This window comes from Colias eurytheme, chromosome 25 (assembly GCF_061535395.1).
Source record: "Colias eurytheme isolate Ceu_HAF_F1 chromosome 25, ilColEury1 Martin Lab GWU primary, whole genome shotgun sequence".
Taxonomy (NCBI): Eukaryota; Metazoa; Arthropoda; class Insecta; order Lepidoptera; family Pieridae; genus Colias; species Colias eurytheme.
In genome coordinates this window covers 1,448,625-1,466,795 of record NC_143004.1, presented here as the reverse complement: position 1 = coordinate 1,466,795, position 18,171 = coordinate 1,448,625, and the positions used below count along the sequence as shown (strand labels likewise).

The window sequence follows — 18,171 nt, the reverse complement described above, 5'->3', positions numbered from 1 at the left end:
CAGCCGTTCGCGAGTTATGCGCTTACCAACACATTTTTCGATTCATTTTTATATATAAGAAGATATAGGTATACAACTTAGCCACTTTACTATGACATTATTACTTTCTTATGTAAAACTTAAAAACCACTTGAATAGTTAAGAAAAATCTTTCATCAGTAGAAACGAAATAACTTTTTAGTTACTTTTTTTATTGTATGCCTATTCAGCAGATGTAGTAATTAAGTTATTATAGTTATGGCAATTTATGGTTTCCGTTTTGGAAGTTGATATTACTTAAAAGAAAAATTTTATAGCGTAGTTGTGCCGCGTGGTTAATCACCTGCAAACGAACCCGTGGGCTAAATAAAGTATTTCTATAGGTCATGTGTTGTTTTGATATCTGTATTACTGTGAAGTTTCATACAAATCCGTCGGGTAGGTTTTTTATGAAAGAATAACAAACATACATCGTTTCATCATATTTAGTAGGATTTTCGAAATCACAAAACCCTTAATATATGTATATCAAATTCGCTGACCGATCTGTCCATTCATGTGTGCAAACGTAATACAATATTGTAATGTAGAAAGTTTGCGTACCATTGTCACACTCCACTAGGCACATTAATATCTTTTGTACTTCTTATAGCAGTAAGGGCTGTCAACAAAGTATTGTTATAATTTTTTGAGCATTTTTTGTTCTTAAATTAGAGTAAAAAAATTTATAAGAATGAAATGATTTAATTTAAAGTGACTTTTTAAACAATTGGCGTTTTGACTGACTGAACAAAAAGGTTTTCAATAAGATATTAACTTGAATTTTTAAAAATAGTTTATACAACATTTTTATCATCTTAATGATATTCTAAAGGTCATATTTTATGTGATGTGATTTTTTGTGTTAGTTACCTAGTTGGTTAATGGAAATTCAAAAGAAACGAGCACATTAGCCATAACTACGACTGTCCATGAATATTTTACCCTTTAGCAGTATAGTAACTAATAAGCATAAAACGGGTAGGGTGACAACCCTAAATTAAATTTATTTGTACAGTAGAAACTTGGGGATAACATGCATATCCATATTAAATGAAAGTTACGATTGTCATACATTATTTATCAGTTTCAATTGAAGCACATAACTTATGTGATATAACTTTGCTTAACTTTATAAAGAACAAAACAAAATTATATACCAGCCGAATTGATAACCTCTTTTCTTTTGAAGTCGGTTAAAAATGAGAATTTTTTTAGAAATTATTGATGATTTGGGTATACATAATATGATGAAAAAGAAAAATATTATATAAAAAACCAAGTAAAATATATTCTAAAATATCTGTCTTTTCTTTCCCTAAATAAAACTTAAAATCAACAATATACAGATATTTTGTTATTTAATATTCGTGTATTTGAAAATGTACAGACAACTTACGATAGTTTTATATAATAACAAAATTTAACGCTTACATTTCACTTCCCGAATCGCGTAATAAATAACGTTTTAAATCAATATCAAATTATCCTTTCATCCATACTAATATTATAAATGCGAAAGTAACTCTGTCTGTCTGTCTGTTACTCAATCACGCCTAAACTACTGAACCAATTTGCATGAAATTTGGTATGGAGATATTTTGATACCCGAGAAAGGACATAGGCTACCTTTTATTGCGAAATATTACCACGGGCGAAGCCGGGGCGGACCTCTAGTATCGTATAATTATAACAATAATTATTTGCGAATAACCTACCGCGTTTCATATTTAGCTTAGCATGTAATACCTAGCTTCATAATTGGAACGTTTTACTCAATTGGGTTTCTTTTAAAAGCGCTTTTGATACCTGTAGGTACGTCATAGAAATATTAAATTAGATATTAAATTAGTTACTGTTGTGAAAGTAACAGCCTAGCCAAACTTTCAATAAACTAAAAATAAGGAAAAATCATACAAATAAACACGTAATAAATGAAACCTAGTATAACTTCGTAATAAGTATTCATACTAATGCTATTTCGTCCAGGTTATTCCGGTTACCACCCTTTAGTCTGACATAACTGAGTTATAACGTATCTTTTAGTACATTGTGCTGTGTTTTACAAGTTTTAGAACCAATTTTCAATCAAAATTTGAGATAATAGCAATGAGAGTAATACGAGAAGTAGAAAAAGTTGAGCAAATTAATAATTTCATTAACTACGTACCTATTGAAATGGAAAATTTTGTATGAAATGTCAAAATATACGAAATTATGAAAAACCCTTTTGATATTTATAATGATTTATTTATTTACGACATGCGCCAAACCATACATACATAAAACACTTATTTATAAACTTATCACAATAATATAAACTTTCGTTGAAAATATAAATCTTCTAAGCCTGGAGTTGTATGTTTTGAGTACCAAGCACCAAGGTTTAACCGTAGACAATTTCAATGTTTTTCATAATTTTGTGAATGAATTGCTACGTTGCCGCTCCGCGCCTATTGCATAGCGTGAGCATAGTTACATTGACGTTATTCCAAATTTATTTGTAAGAAATTATGACATCCTCATTCTTTATTTATTCTTATCATATCTATTCATTGCATAAGGTTTGAATAAGCAAGTTTTTATTTGTACGGCTGTTAGTATTTAGGGATTCAAATGTCTATGAATTTCTCTATCTGCTCTACTGTGGGTACATCGAACTCTTCCACGGGTATTTCTGTCCACTTCAACCTCGGCATGTCATCAACTGGCGGCTTCACTTCTTCAACACAACTTCAAATTCTCCTTATATGTCTAGGGAACGCCATTGCCGCCAATTTCCTGGGGATTACCAGGAAAACTTTAACGGTGGGTAATCGTCCACTTCTATTTCGGAAAACGGATTTTCAGGTATAATTACATTGAGATAATATTAATATGGAGTCGATACCGCCTACACCACTTATGTTCCACTCAACATACGTCATGTGGCGTAACTGCACTCAGTCGCTTGCTCGCTCATTGGCGCGAACGTCACGCTCATTTTTTATTTGTTTTAAAGTGAAACGCATCAAATATGCCTACGTGTGTGTTACGATATTGCACAAATAATACAAATAATACGGAAAAGTGCAAAGGAATAACTTTTCAATCAGTAAGTAACTAGATAATAATTTTTAAAACTTAGTTAGAACAAAATTTTTGGCGGGCGACATTTTGCGTCATTTGTCATAGATTAAAAATTTAAGATATGACATTGGGCATGAAATAAGTGTTGTTAGTAATATTTGCTGGCGTATATTTTTATAGTATAAAATAATAATTTTACATATTTAGAAAAGCATAGACTGGTTGTTAATTGAAAAAAGGTGAAATGATGAAATATGAAAATCAATTACTTAATCACCAATTTTTTTTTGTTAATTGATTTTAATCAATTTTAATTGATATTGTATAAGCTACTGACTTGAACGTATAATTGAATTATTATTTATTTATCTGCACTAATATTATAAAGAGGAAAACTTTGTTTGTTTATTTGATTGTAATAAATAGGCTCATAAACTATTGGACCGATTTTGATGAAATTTGGCACAGACAATCTTTAGACCCTGAGAAAAAACATAGGCTACTTTTTATTGCGAAATATGTACCACGGGCGAAGCCGGGGCGGACCGCTAGTTCAGAGATTAATATTTTTTCTATTCAAGGTTTCCATGTCTGGGCCGTGAAGAAAGGGAAAAATGGGTAAAATTTGTCCAAAACAACCGCAGTGAAGAAACCTAGTTACCATCCGATAGAACTTGCGTCTGTTCATTGCATTTTCGCGAGGAGGATAAATATACCACAAAAGCGGGAAGGCGTATTCTAAAGAAGTCTGCTGTTCCTTGTATTGATGTTAGTAATAATAATAAAATTTTACGGATTTGTATAACAAATAAAATATTATTTTAGCCATCACTAACATTATTATTATTATATTTATTTTAGCCGAAGGTGTGCTACAATAGTACTGGAACAATACAAGCAATTTCTGAGCCGGGAACATGTTCTGAGGATGATGAACTAAATATAAATAAACACAATTTTAACACGGCTTTTATTTTTTTTCTAAAAAAGGCTCAATTTGTAAGGAATGAAACTTCCCATAGCCCTGACTGAACAGCCTCATCCTATATTATATGCCAGATATTGTTAGCCCCGCGTAGTAAAGTCAGTTTATATCTAAAATAAATATTAAGTAAGTACAAAGAAAATTTCAAGTCAACGTGCATGTAAGGAGTGGCACCCAATAAAATAGACAGAAAGAAACAAAGTGTCGCCTCTATAGCGGTGAGTCAGTGACATCGCATAATCTATGACTGTCTAGCCGTCATTCGCGCGCCCCGCGCCGCCATCTTGGCGCACAGATTTTGTTCGTGGTGTCTGCTCCATATTAATATTATCTCAATGTATAATTACTGTTAAGTCCGTATTCCCATTTCGAATTTCCTTTCTCACGCCCGCCAAATGTCGGTCATCCTGCTCAGTAATATCTTCCATTCTCACCATGCGAAAAAAATATTCGTCCGCCATTTTGCCGCCAAAATTTAATTCACCGTTATTAAATTGAATTTCAGTTCGCTATTACGAATGACTATCATCAACGATATTCTACAATTGACTGACGACACGACCGCAGAGCAAGTAATATAGGTAAGAGACGGCACTCAGTACTTATAGATGTACGGGGCGTGTTTATATTGGCAAGGTAACAAGGAAGCATAATAGACCGTATCTAATTATTAGATAATATGCTTTCATTATAAAAAAAAATGATTATCAGTTAAACATTTTTACTTTCATCTAGTTAAGTAAAATAAATGTTTGATTATTTTGATTAAAATTGATACTCGGTGTCGAATTTATAAATTAAATTTATTAAATGGACCGAGAAAAGTCCTATATAAAAAATAATATTACTTTTAATTTACGTGTTTCGAAAAATTTAAATAATATCTCACGTAAATATTTTCACCATAGAACATTTTTGTCGTAACACTGAACACAATTTATATGAATAAAACATATATCTATACTAATATTATAAAGCTGAAGAGTTTGTTTGTTTGTTTGAATGCGCTAATCTCGGGAACTACTGGTCCGATTTAAAAAATTCTTTCAGTGTTAGATAGCTCATTTATCGAGGAAGGCTATTGGCTATAAATCATCACGCTACGACCAACAGGAGAGGAGACACGGGGGAGAAACCGCTCGGAGCGGCTAGTAATTTATAAAGCTCATTAAGTTTGTGCGATGAGTGATGACTGTGATGCAATGTGTGATTTAGTTAAATATGTGTTAAAACTGTGTACCTGATGTATTGTTTTTAAAATAATATATTGTTTGATTTATTTCACTTGTTTTATTAAAATCTACCTACTCTAGGTAGATTTAAATAAAAAATATATAATTATAAATAAAATAAAATTATTAAATAAAATAACGTTTGATTTATTGTCGTTTTAAGAAAAGTAATGTTAATATTGCTATAGGTACCTCATGCTTTTTCAATACTTCAACATTATAATATTCTAAATATAGATGTTTAACTATTTGATTGCCCTATTTAAATTGGCTATATGCATTTTGATCAGTGTCGTTTTGGCGGCAATCCAACTGATGAACTTTCGATTCACCAGACGCGCTTATAATAGTTCAAGCTTATTAACAACTAGATTTCCGCCCGCGGCTTCTCCCGCGTTTTCAAAGGAAAACCCGCATAGTTCCCGTTCCCGTGGGATTTCCGGGATAAAACCTATCCTATGTGTTAATCCAAGTTACCCTCCATATGTGTGCTAAATTTCATTGTAATCGGTTCAGTAGTTTTTACGTGAAAGAGTAACAAACATCCATACATACAAACTTTCGCCTTTATAATAGTACTAGATTTCCGCCCGCGTTTTCAAAGGAAAACCCGCATAGTTCCCGTTCCCGTGGGATTTCCGGGATAAAACCTATCCTTTGTGTTAATCCAAGTTACCCTCTATATGTGTGCTAAATTTCATTGTAATCGGTTCAGTAGTTTTTACGTGAAAGAGTAACAAACATCCATACTTACAAACTTTCGCCTTTATAATAGTATTTTATTTTTGAACTATTAAAAAATCTACGGTTTGTGGATCTATGAATATTGTAAAGAATTGTAAAATAGAAATTGTTTATTATGTGTTTGTACTCTTTGTAGATGATAATGTGATTAAATAAAACACCATGAACGTTTTTATCAATTTATTTACACAATTCCATACATGTAAATACAATACTTTGTACTTATGAAATGAAAAAGTTTTATACAGAAAATAAACTTTTGCAAATACATTTTATTCAATATGAATTAACGAAATGCTGACAATACAATTTTAAAAAGCCAGGGTGTTTTTATAATTAAGCTCTAACCATAGGAAAGAACTACAGAATCGTTTTCCAGACTACTTCAGTTCAAACTTCCAATAAGTACTTAATAGATTCAACAAAATTCATTTAATGAAAGTTGCCATACATAAAAAGTAAAAACTAATCTACAATCTTCGTATCTGGCAACCCAGCAAGCCAGGTTGTTCCCAGGGCCTCGGGACAACCGTAATAGACTGTACTAGGTCATTCCTTTTCACTCGCACTTGGATTCTTTGTCCCACAGAATGTGACACTATTTGATGCACTTGTGTGATTTCTGTGAAGTTGTTGTGGTTTATCGAACCAAACTGAAGAATTTCGTCATTTTCGCATAGCCCCTGGAATTATTAAAAATGTTATAGTATGTTTTGACTATAAGTATGTAATCGAAATTACAATTGAATAATAAAGATTACACTTTTCCCTGTGATTTTACACAAAAATGACTACCTGATATAAAACATTTTTTTTTCCATAGGAAAGCCAAATAAACATATTGTTTCAGAAGACAAGACACATAAATAATTACAAATGTGTACCTACATAAATTTTAATAAACAAATAATTGTCTGTATAAAGTATCTTATTTTCAGTACTGCCTTAAGGCCCCTTACTGTAAATCAGGTTAGTAAATATACTCACAGCAAGATCAGCTGGAGAACCTTCTTGAACGGGCCCTACAATAGCAAAACATTGTCCTGCTACTTCACCATTCCCATTCATGGCACTATGACCATTCATAGACGCATGACCATTTGTACAGTTCTGAACAGGATCTATTCTTCTTGATGTTCCTTGCCCACTTGAGCCTACAAAACTTGAGTGAACCTCTGTAAGACCTCTTTCTATTTGTTTCATTATTTCTTTATGGTCGTTCTGCAAGCCTGCAATAATTTAAAAATGAATAGATGCTTATTTCAAAAGTAAATGTGGATCCACACCTGGATATTTTTTTTTTGTAAAACAGGAACTTAAAGATTCACATAAGGTATTCACGAGGCTAGCTTCTACTAAACTATAAAATATTTGCATACAAATTCTCCGAGCAATAATAAGAATAGAAACTTCCTGCTTGCCTACTACAAGTTACTATAACATCAATTTGGATTACTTACAGATAATTCTGTGCCTTGCATGTCTAACTTTATATACATCGATATCGTTACGCGGAAACCCATCACAGTCTACCAAGGCATCATGCATTCCCACGTTATTAGTTTCCAAAATAGCAGTTTGATCTCGAATTTCACTTTCTATGCGGTCTTTTTCTTGCATCAACTTCATTACTCGATCTCTCGCTGGCCCGTCCATATTATATCCCACCATTTTGAGTTATTTTCTCAATAAATCTAATATTTTCGGTAAGTTTTGTTTAGAAAATCAAAACAAATGTTTTTCAAACGTCAAATGAAATGACAAAACAAATTTCATGAATCATCTGACGTATTATTATTGCCAGAGTAAATAACATTTATGTTATAACGAAGGAATACCGGTATATTATCAATAACGAATACCGAATAAATGTCAACGCTTAAAAGTTACTATCTAGCAACTCGCCCCCGTTTACCGTGAGATAAAAAGACGGGTTGCACTCCGGGTCCGGGAGTGCCGGCAGAAGTGAAAACTTGATTATTAACGTTGAGCATGTTTGATATTTTGGAATGGTATCCGTCTTACGCTTTTTCCTTAGGCTTTTTCGATCAGGTCACGTGTCCTGACGCGAGTTTAAGATTTTATACCCATTACAGAAAAAGTGCTCAACGCCGCTAAAGAAGTTTCACTTCAAAAATCAAACTAGCTAATAATTTAACTTGAGACCTTTTAAGTTGCCAATTTGAAAGACTAGCTCCTGAGATCACAAATAACCAAAGTTCAACGCAATAAGAATTTAATTGATAAAATATAAATAAGTTCTAACATTAGAAACTAGTTGATGCGACTTCATACGTGTTGCAAAATCAGTAAGTATGAGATTTTTATTGAAACAATACTAATATAAATCCAAGAGGATATTCCTCTAACGCTTTTCTATAGTTCATATGTTAAACTTGTTTAATCTACATTAAACTACGTAATTGCAAATTATTATCAAAATCCGTCAAACTTAAATCTTTCTCCACTCATCAGCATTTATAATATTAAAGAATAGGATAGCGCTGTTCATTAAAGATGTAACTACATATAAAGATTTGCGACTTGCAAGCTCCATTTCATCAGGTGGTTTTTTTTGCGTCTACAAGTCGCGAATATTATGAACAATAGTATTTTGTTGAAATGATATATATATATTTTTTGATTTACCATTGGAATAGGTACATCATTTAAAATATATTTGCAAGCTCAACTACGAGCAGAATGTTTAAGAACCTATGTAATTTGTACTTAGCAGCTTGTAACTACATTCATCAAATAAAGACAATTTGATTTGATTTCAAAGAAAAGTACCCTCACAACACTAACTTTGATTATATTATGTAATAGTTAAAAGTTAATTCGGCCAGTAGTTTTTGTGTGATTTTTAAATAACTGTTAGGGGGTCGGGTTGTATAATAAAACACCAAAAATAATTGTTACATTTTATTTTGAAATCAATTATGAGATTTTAAACTGTAGCTCTTCAGAATCATTTACAAAAAATATTGCAAGCTTTAGTAGTATATTTGCTTCGATTTTATATAAATAACAAATATAACAATGATTTAAATAAAATGACCAGATTAATAGTTTTACAATACTTATATTTCTAATAATAATAGATGCTTAATTGTAAAGTCAGAATTATATAATAAAAAAATAACAAGTAAATGTGAGTGTTGGTTAACATTTAAGGAAGGTTACATTTTTTAAAGCGTTCTTTTCATAATATATAAAAGTATTCTTAGATTTATTAAGTAAATGTCTTTTGTGTCGACAAATGTACTTTAGTATTACTTAAAAATAAAAGTCCGCTGTGGAATTTCGTTACAATGAGCATGTTTTTGCTAAATTGTTGAAATACGTAACAACTCTGGCGATAGTCATTAAGTATTTCAACTGTATTTATAAACAGAAAATCTTACAGTAATCACAATAAATATTGTGCAAATATAAATAAATTACATACATAATGTAATAAAAATCCACGTAAATTCACAAACAAATACGCTGTATCCACGAAATAAGAAACATGATTGTGCAATACAAAGAAATTATCTCTATTATCACCTTTCGATTATCAACAACTGTTTTCACACCTCATAACAACCGACACAGTCTGGCGAAACTGCGCTAGCGTATCAACGGTAGAAAGTCGTTATCGACAATCCCACGTACGACGAACAAAATGGTCCCTAAAGAAAACATAAAAATTTAATCACACTCGATGTCTCAACTTCGAGACGAATTACGTATTAAATATACACTAACAATTATGGCAACATTGACAATAAATAAGACAAAGGAATATTCACAATAATAAAAGAAAAAAAAGTTGGAAATGATCGAATAGAGAAAGACTATAGAACTTAGTCGAATAGAATTTGCTCGGTAGAAAAAAATACAAGGCAACAAGTGCAGACTTTGTGTTTATCACTACATCTATAGTTATCAACTACAAGCCACATTCGCAAAATTCATTTTTCACAAGCTTGGCTCGATTCGCGAATAGGTTAATTTATCGTTAGTAATAAATATAATATCGGCACTGGGGATCGCTTCGACTAACATTATTAGGCTCGTTACATAATTTGTTAGATAAATTTCAGCTATAATAAACGTTACACGTATGCAAATAATAAATTGCGCGCGTATTAGATTGCCGTCAAAGCGATGCGTACGGCGCGATATTTGAATAAAGAACGTCGTTTTTGTTAATTTTTCGTTTATAATCGGAATGGTTCTCGTTTTTCTGTGGTTTTTGACGTCGCGGAGGTGCGTCGGGTGACGGGTGTAGTGGGCGCGCCGCTGTCAGACGCGTCAGACGGTTTGCGAAGCAGACGCGTGGTGGCGGTCTGCTGGCCCGGACGCACCGGCGTCGTGCTGCCCGACGGCGTTCTTTGCCTATGACACAAAATAAGTTAACGCATCTCCCTCAATTCAAGACACACCATGCAAAAAAGCATTCAAGACACAACCCGAACTACGAAGAAATTTATAGCTATTCTAAATCAAACCAAACATCAAAACTGCGAAGTACACAGCGAGATTACCTAAAGTGGCTAGTGTTAGTGTTGTGCTCCTTAGGTACCGGTATTCGACTTCTGCTAGGCGTATGTCCATCGGTCGATGCAAACGACCCACTCCTATGTAGATGATGTTAGCGAGCACAGAGACAGACAGATTAGAAAACAGATAACAAGAAGAATATTGTTTTATCAGTGCACATGATTTCATTTCTATCTATGTGGAAGTTAAATTTTAAATTTGAATAGGTAATTATTATAAATATTAATCTGTGAAAACTTTGAGATCATAATAATTTTTAAACAGTGATAACAGAAGGTGTTGTATTTATAGCGTACAAAAAAGGTGCATGTGCAATAATAAAACCAGAAAAAATATACAATAAGGCTGTGATTTATGAAAGCTAGATACAACAGAGTGCTGATATTAAGATGATACACATTTTCATCATTGTTGTCAAAATCAAAATGCTTTGTATTAATTCATTTTTATGAAAGCCAAAAACAGTGCTAGGTTAGTTCTTCAAGCTTAATATTAGTGTAAAATTATGCACCAAGCAAAATATCGTATCGACAAATACAAGCTATAATGAATATATGGGAATATGTTGTGAAGGGTTGTGATACTTATGTGATATTTTGAATAAATGAAACAATTTTTATTATCTATATGTAATGTAGATTCAAATATCTAACGAGTGATACTGATAACTGATGGGCGATGATATCATGTGAAATAAAAAATGATCATCAATACATTCGGGCCAAAAACAAAGCTAACACTAGAAGCCTGTACCCTTTAACGTCGCGTTGGGTTGGTTTTGATGCGTCCCCGCTTGATTCGCTTATGTTACTTTCGTACTCATTGTCGCTCGTCATTCCCGATATACTGAACAGGGAGGAATCGTCTTCTGGACTTCTTTGGTCGGACTTAGGATCTTGGGAAGTAGGACTAGGATCTTGTGATGTTTCTCTGGAGTGTGACTTGATAGATTTCAGTCTTCTTTCAATGGACGGCGACCTTTGAGATCGATTGCCGACGTAAATCGGGATTTTAGTCGAACCTTGGGTTTGGAATGCAGGGTGATTATGAGATAAGGATTTAGGGTGTTCAGACGCCATTGAAGATGGCTGGGAATGTGTCGAGCTGTTTTATCCGTGTTAAGTATCGATGCATGTGGAAAGGAAAAGATAAAAAATACATATTACTATTTTTCTTTTAATATTTACTTATAAATAAATAGGTTAATATTTATACCACACTAGCTTTTAATGTTAATAGACTTGATCTAGCTGACATGCACCTGACACACGTTCAGTCCACTTTTTGCCCCATTTTTTAAGAAATACCACCACCATATGTATGAAATTCAATGACAATACAAAGACAAGAAAAACTTTGGCGAAATAATTTCCAAGATGTGCATTTTCCTTGCTGCTACGTAAAAAAATCACCCCAGCAACCAATTCTCGTGCTCCTCGTGTGCATATCCAAACAAATTACTGATATAATCGCAATAAGAAATATAAATACGTTTCATAAAATGTCTTCAGATATTATGAAACAAAATATGTTTGCAGAGTTTTTAGGTTACAATTTTTTATCTTTAACGTAAGTTTCTCTGCTAATATAGTATTCACATTCAGATTGCGATCACATCGAAAACAACGCGCCACCTCAATCAATCAAAAACAGTTCTAGCATTGTCAATCATTCAGTGTACCTCACTAACGCGGGCACCGGTGACAGTGTCGGTATACTGGAAGTGCGGTACATCGCTCCGCTATGATACCTGCCCATACCCGTTCAAACCAATTGTAATTACCACATTTAGAGGAATAAAAATATTTTTACAAAGTAGAAAATTAGACACAAAAAACCATAGAAACTCTATGACTTATTATTTTCGGTTTAGTTATTATCCTGACCATATTATACACAATGTTAAGATATAAATGTATCTAGAGTAGGTACAAGAGTGTCTCTATGGTTCTGAATTAAAACCTAGAGCCCGTCGGGACTTGTTCAAAAATTCGTCCAACACGCAGAGGTCATCAAATACATCATTAATATCATTAGAATTTTGTAAATTTAACGCACCTTCCGCTAGCTGGTGTTAAGAATCCTGTCGGAGTTCGTGGTCGAGATCCACCGTTAGGTGTCGTGACTCCCAACTTGCTGGCCGTAGCGGCGGCGCGGGCGAGCGACGCCCGAGTGTTGGTCACCTTGCGCATTGGTATGCGAGATGGCGTTAATACATCATCTACAGAAAGACAATCCGTATAAATATAAAAATAGTAATATCAGACTCAACATACTCATCAGTTTCTGTTTGAAATGGGGATAATAATGTGTCAGTTGATGTACCTGTACTATCCAACGACAAATTAGATCCATGTCTTGATGGTGGTTTCGATCCGGTTCTGGAACCTGGCCTAGAACCTGGTCTTGAACCTCCTGGAGTCAATGTTGACCTAAGAAAATAAATTTAATGAAACAGTTATTTATATTTTTACGATTATATTATTATAATCCTTCTAAAAACGTAATGTTGAGTTTTTATTTGTATCAATAGTGTTTCTATTTTTTACCTTGGTACGCTGGGTTTTCTATATCTCTGTCCTAATCCACTAGCGGCTTCGTTGTCACTGAGAGAGTCAGGTGTTCCCGCACTCAACGAGGACCTGGAAGCTCTTCCGGCGACGCCACCAGCTGACATAGGCACTGAGCGAGCAGTTCGCTCTCTTACCTATGCAATTTAATTATAACAATGAAAATCTGTACATAAAAACCAAAGATGTGATGATATAAAGTACAATGTAGCTGTATGAATGATGAAAGTAATAATAATGTATTAGTGTATGATAAAACTCCATGATCTTGTAAACACATCAAGGCAAATACGTGACTTGTGCATGCCGAGCTAAGATGAATTGAAGATCGATTACAATTAAGTCTCCAGAGGCTAATACACAGAAAATTACAAGTAACTAATAAATACAAACAAATCACAGCTGCAGTTAAGTTAAGGTTGATAAAGTGCAAAAACCGCCAAACTATCACACAGCCTAATCATTACCCAGTGATATCCTGGAGACGGTTGATATCCATGATGGTGGGTATAGTGGTGGGCGCCCGGTGTCGTCGAACCTTGAGATCTTGAGTGGCCGTATATGAAAGCTTGCTTAGTGCCGTGCGTAGAGCCCACATGCAGCGGATACGAACATGGGAGCTCTTCCCTCTGTCTTAAAGCCTCAAATATTGGCCTCAACTGCTCCATAAACTCTTCAGCTAAACGCATCAATTGAAAATCGGAAGTCTTTCATTAAGATGAACGAAAACATTTGAGAACAAATACATTCTTTCATAGTGCCAATCTTTTGCCGAATCGCGAATGTACAGACGGAGTTACGATTAGTCCACACACTAGTCGACGGACACGCGTTTATTTGTGTAATACGGGTGTGAAAGGATCTAGAGGGAAGGACAAACAGAATACATTACCATAACATCCAAATGCGTTGACGTGCCACCTCTCCAATCCAAGTGGTTTCAATGAAAGAAACTAACAACACCAAAAACTACACGAGCTGGTGATTCAATGCTTAGCAGAGCACACTAATGCAATACGACAACGCTACGAGCTCATCACATGCTGTTCTCACGACGCAATTGGCTCTTGCAAATGGATACGTCTATCCATGTACAAGATTCAACGGAAAAGCAAAAATAAAAAGAAAATCCCAAACCGATTGCTCCCTCTATATCTACTGTGCGTAATATGTAGTACAAGTGCGAAACTATAACTAAACATAACCTGTAGAAAGAAAATATCATATTTATAGTATTATAATAAAAATCGATTGAACTCTAAATTACTTACCTTTGTTATTGGTCCAGTGGACGGAGGCGTATTTGTGTTTGAGCGAGGCGTACGCGGTCTGAACGCAGCCATGCTTTGAGACACTCCGTCAGCCAGAATGAATTGCTCCCGTAGTTCGATGTTTGTGCGTCCCTTGGCTGCATGCGGGCGGCGTCCAGTGCAGGATGTTAAAAGGGTAGGAGTGGACAGGGTGAAAATAAAACCGTTCGGTAAAAGGGTAGGTTAAACAAAAAAACACCAAAATGTGTCAAAAAAGGAGACGTGCATTGGAAGTGAGGGGGAAAAACAACAAACAAAATCAGAACATGTCAAACAAAGACAAACGCAATAATAAAAAAAATAAATAAACATAAAATCAATTCATAATCATGTTTGTAAAAAAGTGCAATTAGGAATAGGAACAGTAAAATACAATTAGTATTCTCACACCAAATCATATCCATTCATTGTAAATCAACAGCAAGATGTTCGAGTTAACTTTCACCGTACTATAGAATAAACCGGCAAAAAATTAGGAATTACATTTTTATAGTTTCCATAAGAATTTAAAAAAAAATTAATCATTAGTTTTTCTATGTAATGTTGCAACATGCTAATCCTGCAGTTGATTTACATTTAATATATTAGTATCTACCAATTTTAATGGCAAATTATATTCAAAACATGCATAATTACAGAATATACGAAGCAAAACTTTAAAATTAATAATTGTTTGATTTTAAAATCCAAATGAAATACCATCTGTATTTATACATAATAAGAAATAATCTATTTATAATAAATTGAATTCTAGCAATACCATTAAAAATTTAAATAATGAAAAATATTTGCTAGCAAAAATATAATACACGTCCATTGCAAACATAATATTTAAAGCAACACCAACGAATACGACTCGCCTAAGAACCTTGTTTCATATAAAAGTGAATTAAAGAAATATCTTATTAAATTCAAAACAAATAATAAAATTTGTAATTGTATTACTACAACAAGGCTCTCGAAGCAAGCCTTATTTCTGTGCCTCCAGTGAATAAGGGAGTAAGACGAGTTATTCCCTTTGGTTTTTATTGCACCATTGGATTCAGCTCGTCAAAATACACAACATATCAAAAGGTCATATCTCTAGCTGCGTCCTAACCCATTTTTTCGAATGACCCAAACGGTATAAGTAGGGTGTGATTAACGGTATAAGTTACCTTATCCATCATTTTAGGCAATCGCAAAGGAACTATTCGTCTCGAGTCAAAAGAACCCACGAACACAAAGACGTATGTGTAGTTATACTTTTTGAATAAAGACTTAATTCATTTTGTTCCATCAGTCCTATAACACTATTTTAGTATAAACGCATTTGTGTCATTTTTCTAACATGAGCATAAAGGAACAACTCTTTTAGTGTCATTGGTTCAAGTGACGACATGAGACAGTTTGGCATTAATGCCGTGTTGCTATTGGTCTATTAATTGAATACTGCACGGAAACAACACACACTATTCCTTATTATTTTTAAATCGTTTTTTCAATAAATCTGCAACAACAAATCTTTATATTTTTTAAAAAAGGTATTTATCAGTTAACTTGGGATACTAATATATTTCTATGGAAATTAACTATTTTTTGCAATAAATATTAAAAATACAGTTAACACATTAAGTGCATTTAATGATATTATACTCTTTGTTTATATAAATACAGAACGATAATTGAATCATCTAAAAAAAGCCAACAAAAATGTTAAACTTATATTTTCTTCTTATAATTGGGTAAGTTTTTAAAAAATAACTCGTTTTTAATCTTTTTTTTTTTAAATTATCTAACTACAATAATCAAGACAATAATACTATAGTCTATAATAGTCGCATAAAAAAAAAGTATTTATATAAGTAACCAGTCTTGACAATTATGAATATTGTTTTCTCCGCATATATAGCGTTTTAGCCACTGTGCTTTGGTAATTTGCCTTTTTTATAGGAAAAAAATCCGCAATATCGATACTTCTTTGGTCCTGCATTTTCGTAAACATTTTATGGATACTCTGGTACCACATATTTTGAAAAAATTGGCCTTTTGTCACGTAGAGTCTCTTCAAAGTGCGTGCCACAAGTCGTATTTGCATCCAAGGCACCTTCAAATCTGTGCTTAATTTTTTCATAAAATCTTTGCGGCTCATTGTATTTTCTTTATTTATCTACATTATTTTGATATTATATGATATAGAAATTGTTAAAATTCTATATCATGCCGTAAAATATCGCCACTGACCACCTATAACTTTTCCTGTATTAACTGAACATACAGGAATATAGTTTTCGGGCTTATCTTCTCTCTTTATAGTGCTTGTATCCTCAATGTGTACCACCATGACATTGTGGCGTTGCCACTTTTATTATCTATATTTTATTATCTGTGGCGTTCCGAAACGGAACGCACTTGATCGAATTTTAAATTGATTCTGTGGATTCGACAATTAATTTTCACTAGGACAATAGTTAATACGCAAAACGCAATACGCAGTTGATACGTATTTAATACCAATACTCAATGATTGTCTCCTGCTAACCTGTACAGACTAGACTCATTGTGGTGACTGGTGAAACATTGTATAGCATTAACAACATAGTACTGTATTATTGAAAGATCGATTAATCTCTCACGCGTCCTACTATAACATACTGATTTAGTTACGAGCAAATAATGTACGTAGGACGCGTGAAGCTTTAAAGGTTTATTTTACAATCTACGACTTTCATTATACATGGGTAACAAAACCCCATAACATATTCGGTTTTACTCCGGACAACATCTTCAGCCACCCAATCCCTTTGCTTGAAGTCCAAATCCAGCGGAGGACAATAATCGTCATTTACTAAAATTGAAGGTTTTTCGTCCTAGTATAAAAGTTGTCTGGATCACATTTTATACTCAATCTATAGTATAATACTATAGATATCATGTGAAACGTGACTTGGAAAAAAATTATTCAAATAAATCACAAAATAAAAATTTGAAACAATTTTAAAAGTTACGAAAAGCCCAATTATACGTCAAAATGACGCACAACATCATCTTTACAACCAAATGGCGGAATTTACCTGGATGAGCCAACTATGTACTGCTAGGTCTCGACGGCTAATAAGTTGGTTCTAGATTTTGCAGCGATTCGATGGTAAATATAGAAGAGTTCATACGTCAAATTTACGTAGATTGGACTTCTAGGGTTAAATGCATAAATACCTAAATGTTGTTTTGTTTTTATTATCTAATAACGATAAAAAAAACCCGTTGATTTCATTCGTTTTTCAAGCTACGTGCATAGTTTTTCCACTAAAATGCCTCAATTGAGTCATAAAGTACACAAATTTCAAGCATAATAAGTCACACCATTTCTATAAAACCAAAACTGGCAATAATATAAGTCATGTTGTGCGATTATGAACATAGTGCATAAGGGCATAAGTCGTTATATTGCAAAGAGTAAAAAAAAAGTTATGTGAATACATTGAGTTATTCCATGAAGTTACTCGTTCATAAGGCCACAACTACAAAAAAACACGAAAAAAGTATATTTATGGGGTTGTTACAATATGTGTTCATATGTAAAAATATAGTCTAACATCATATCTTACCCATACAAGCTTAAAATTTTGAATTAATAAAGATTTAGTATTGATATATAGTTTTTTGTCTCTCCTGAAAAGTGCTGTTTTTGAGTTATTCCCTTATTCACTGGA

The 18,171-nt window shown here is 33.3% G+C and overlaps 3 protein-coding genes across 3 annotated transcripts in view; all 3 read right to left on the bottom strand.

Annotated features, from left to right (window-relative positions):
• The window catches only part of LOC149897438 (coiled-coil-helix-coiled-coil-helix domain-containing protein 7), a 78,264-nt gene that overhangs the window by 28,919 nt on the left and 31,174 nt on the right, over positions 1 to 18,171 (bottom strand). The window lies entirely within an intron of this gene.
• Positions 6,214 to 7,820, bottom strand: LOC149897440 (26S proteasome non-ATPase regulatory subunit 9). Its single transcript, XM_090116253.1, has 3 exons — positions 7,509 to 7,820; positions 7,036 to 7,277; positions 6,214 to 6,731 (listed from the first exon to the last, which is right to left on the bottom strand). The coding sequence occupies exons 1-3, from the start codon at positions 7,717 to 7,719 to the stop codon at positions 6,519 to 6,521; spliced, it is 666 nt and encodes a 221-aa protein (XP_089972379.1). The 5' UTR covers positions 7,720 to 7,820; the 3' UTR covers positions 6,214 to 6,518.
• The window catches only part of shot (dystonin-like protein short stop), an 86,905-nt gene continuing 77,694 nt past the window's right edge, over positions 8,961 to 18,171 (bottom strand). Inside the window, exons 73-80 of the mRNA XM_090116091.1 lie at positions 13,637 to 13,848; positions 13,149 to 13,306; positions 12,925 to 13,031; positions 12,658 to 12,820; positions 12,281 to 12,349; positions 11,353 to 11,703; positions 10,584 to 10,676; positions 8,961 to 10,434 (exon numbers count right to left, since the gene is read on the bottom strand). Coding sequence (XP_089972217.1) covers positions 10,257 to 10,434; positions 10,584 to 10,676; positions 11,353 to 11,703; positions 12,281 to 12,349; positions 12,658 to 12,820; positions 12,925 to 13,031; positions 13,149 to 13,306; positions 13,637 to 13,848 — 1,331 coding nt within the window. The 3' untranslated portion in view covers positions 8,961 to 10,256. The remainder of the gene's footprint in view (positions 10,435 to 10,583; positions 10,677 to 11,352; positions 11,704 to 12,280; positions 12,350 to 12,657; positions 12,821 to 12,924; positions 13,032 to 13,148; positions 13,307 to 13,636; positions 13,849 to 18,171) is intronic.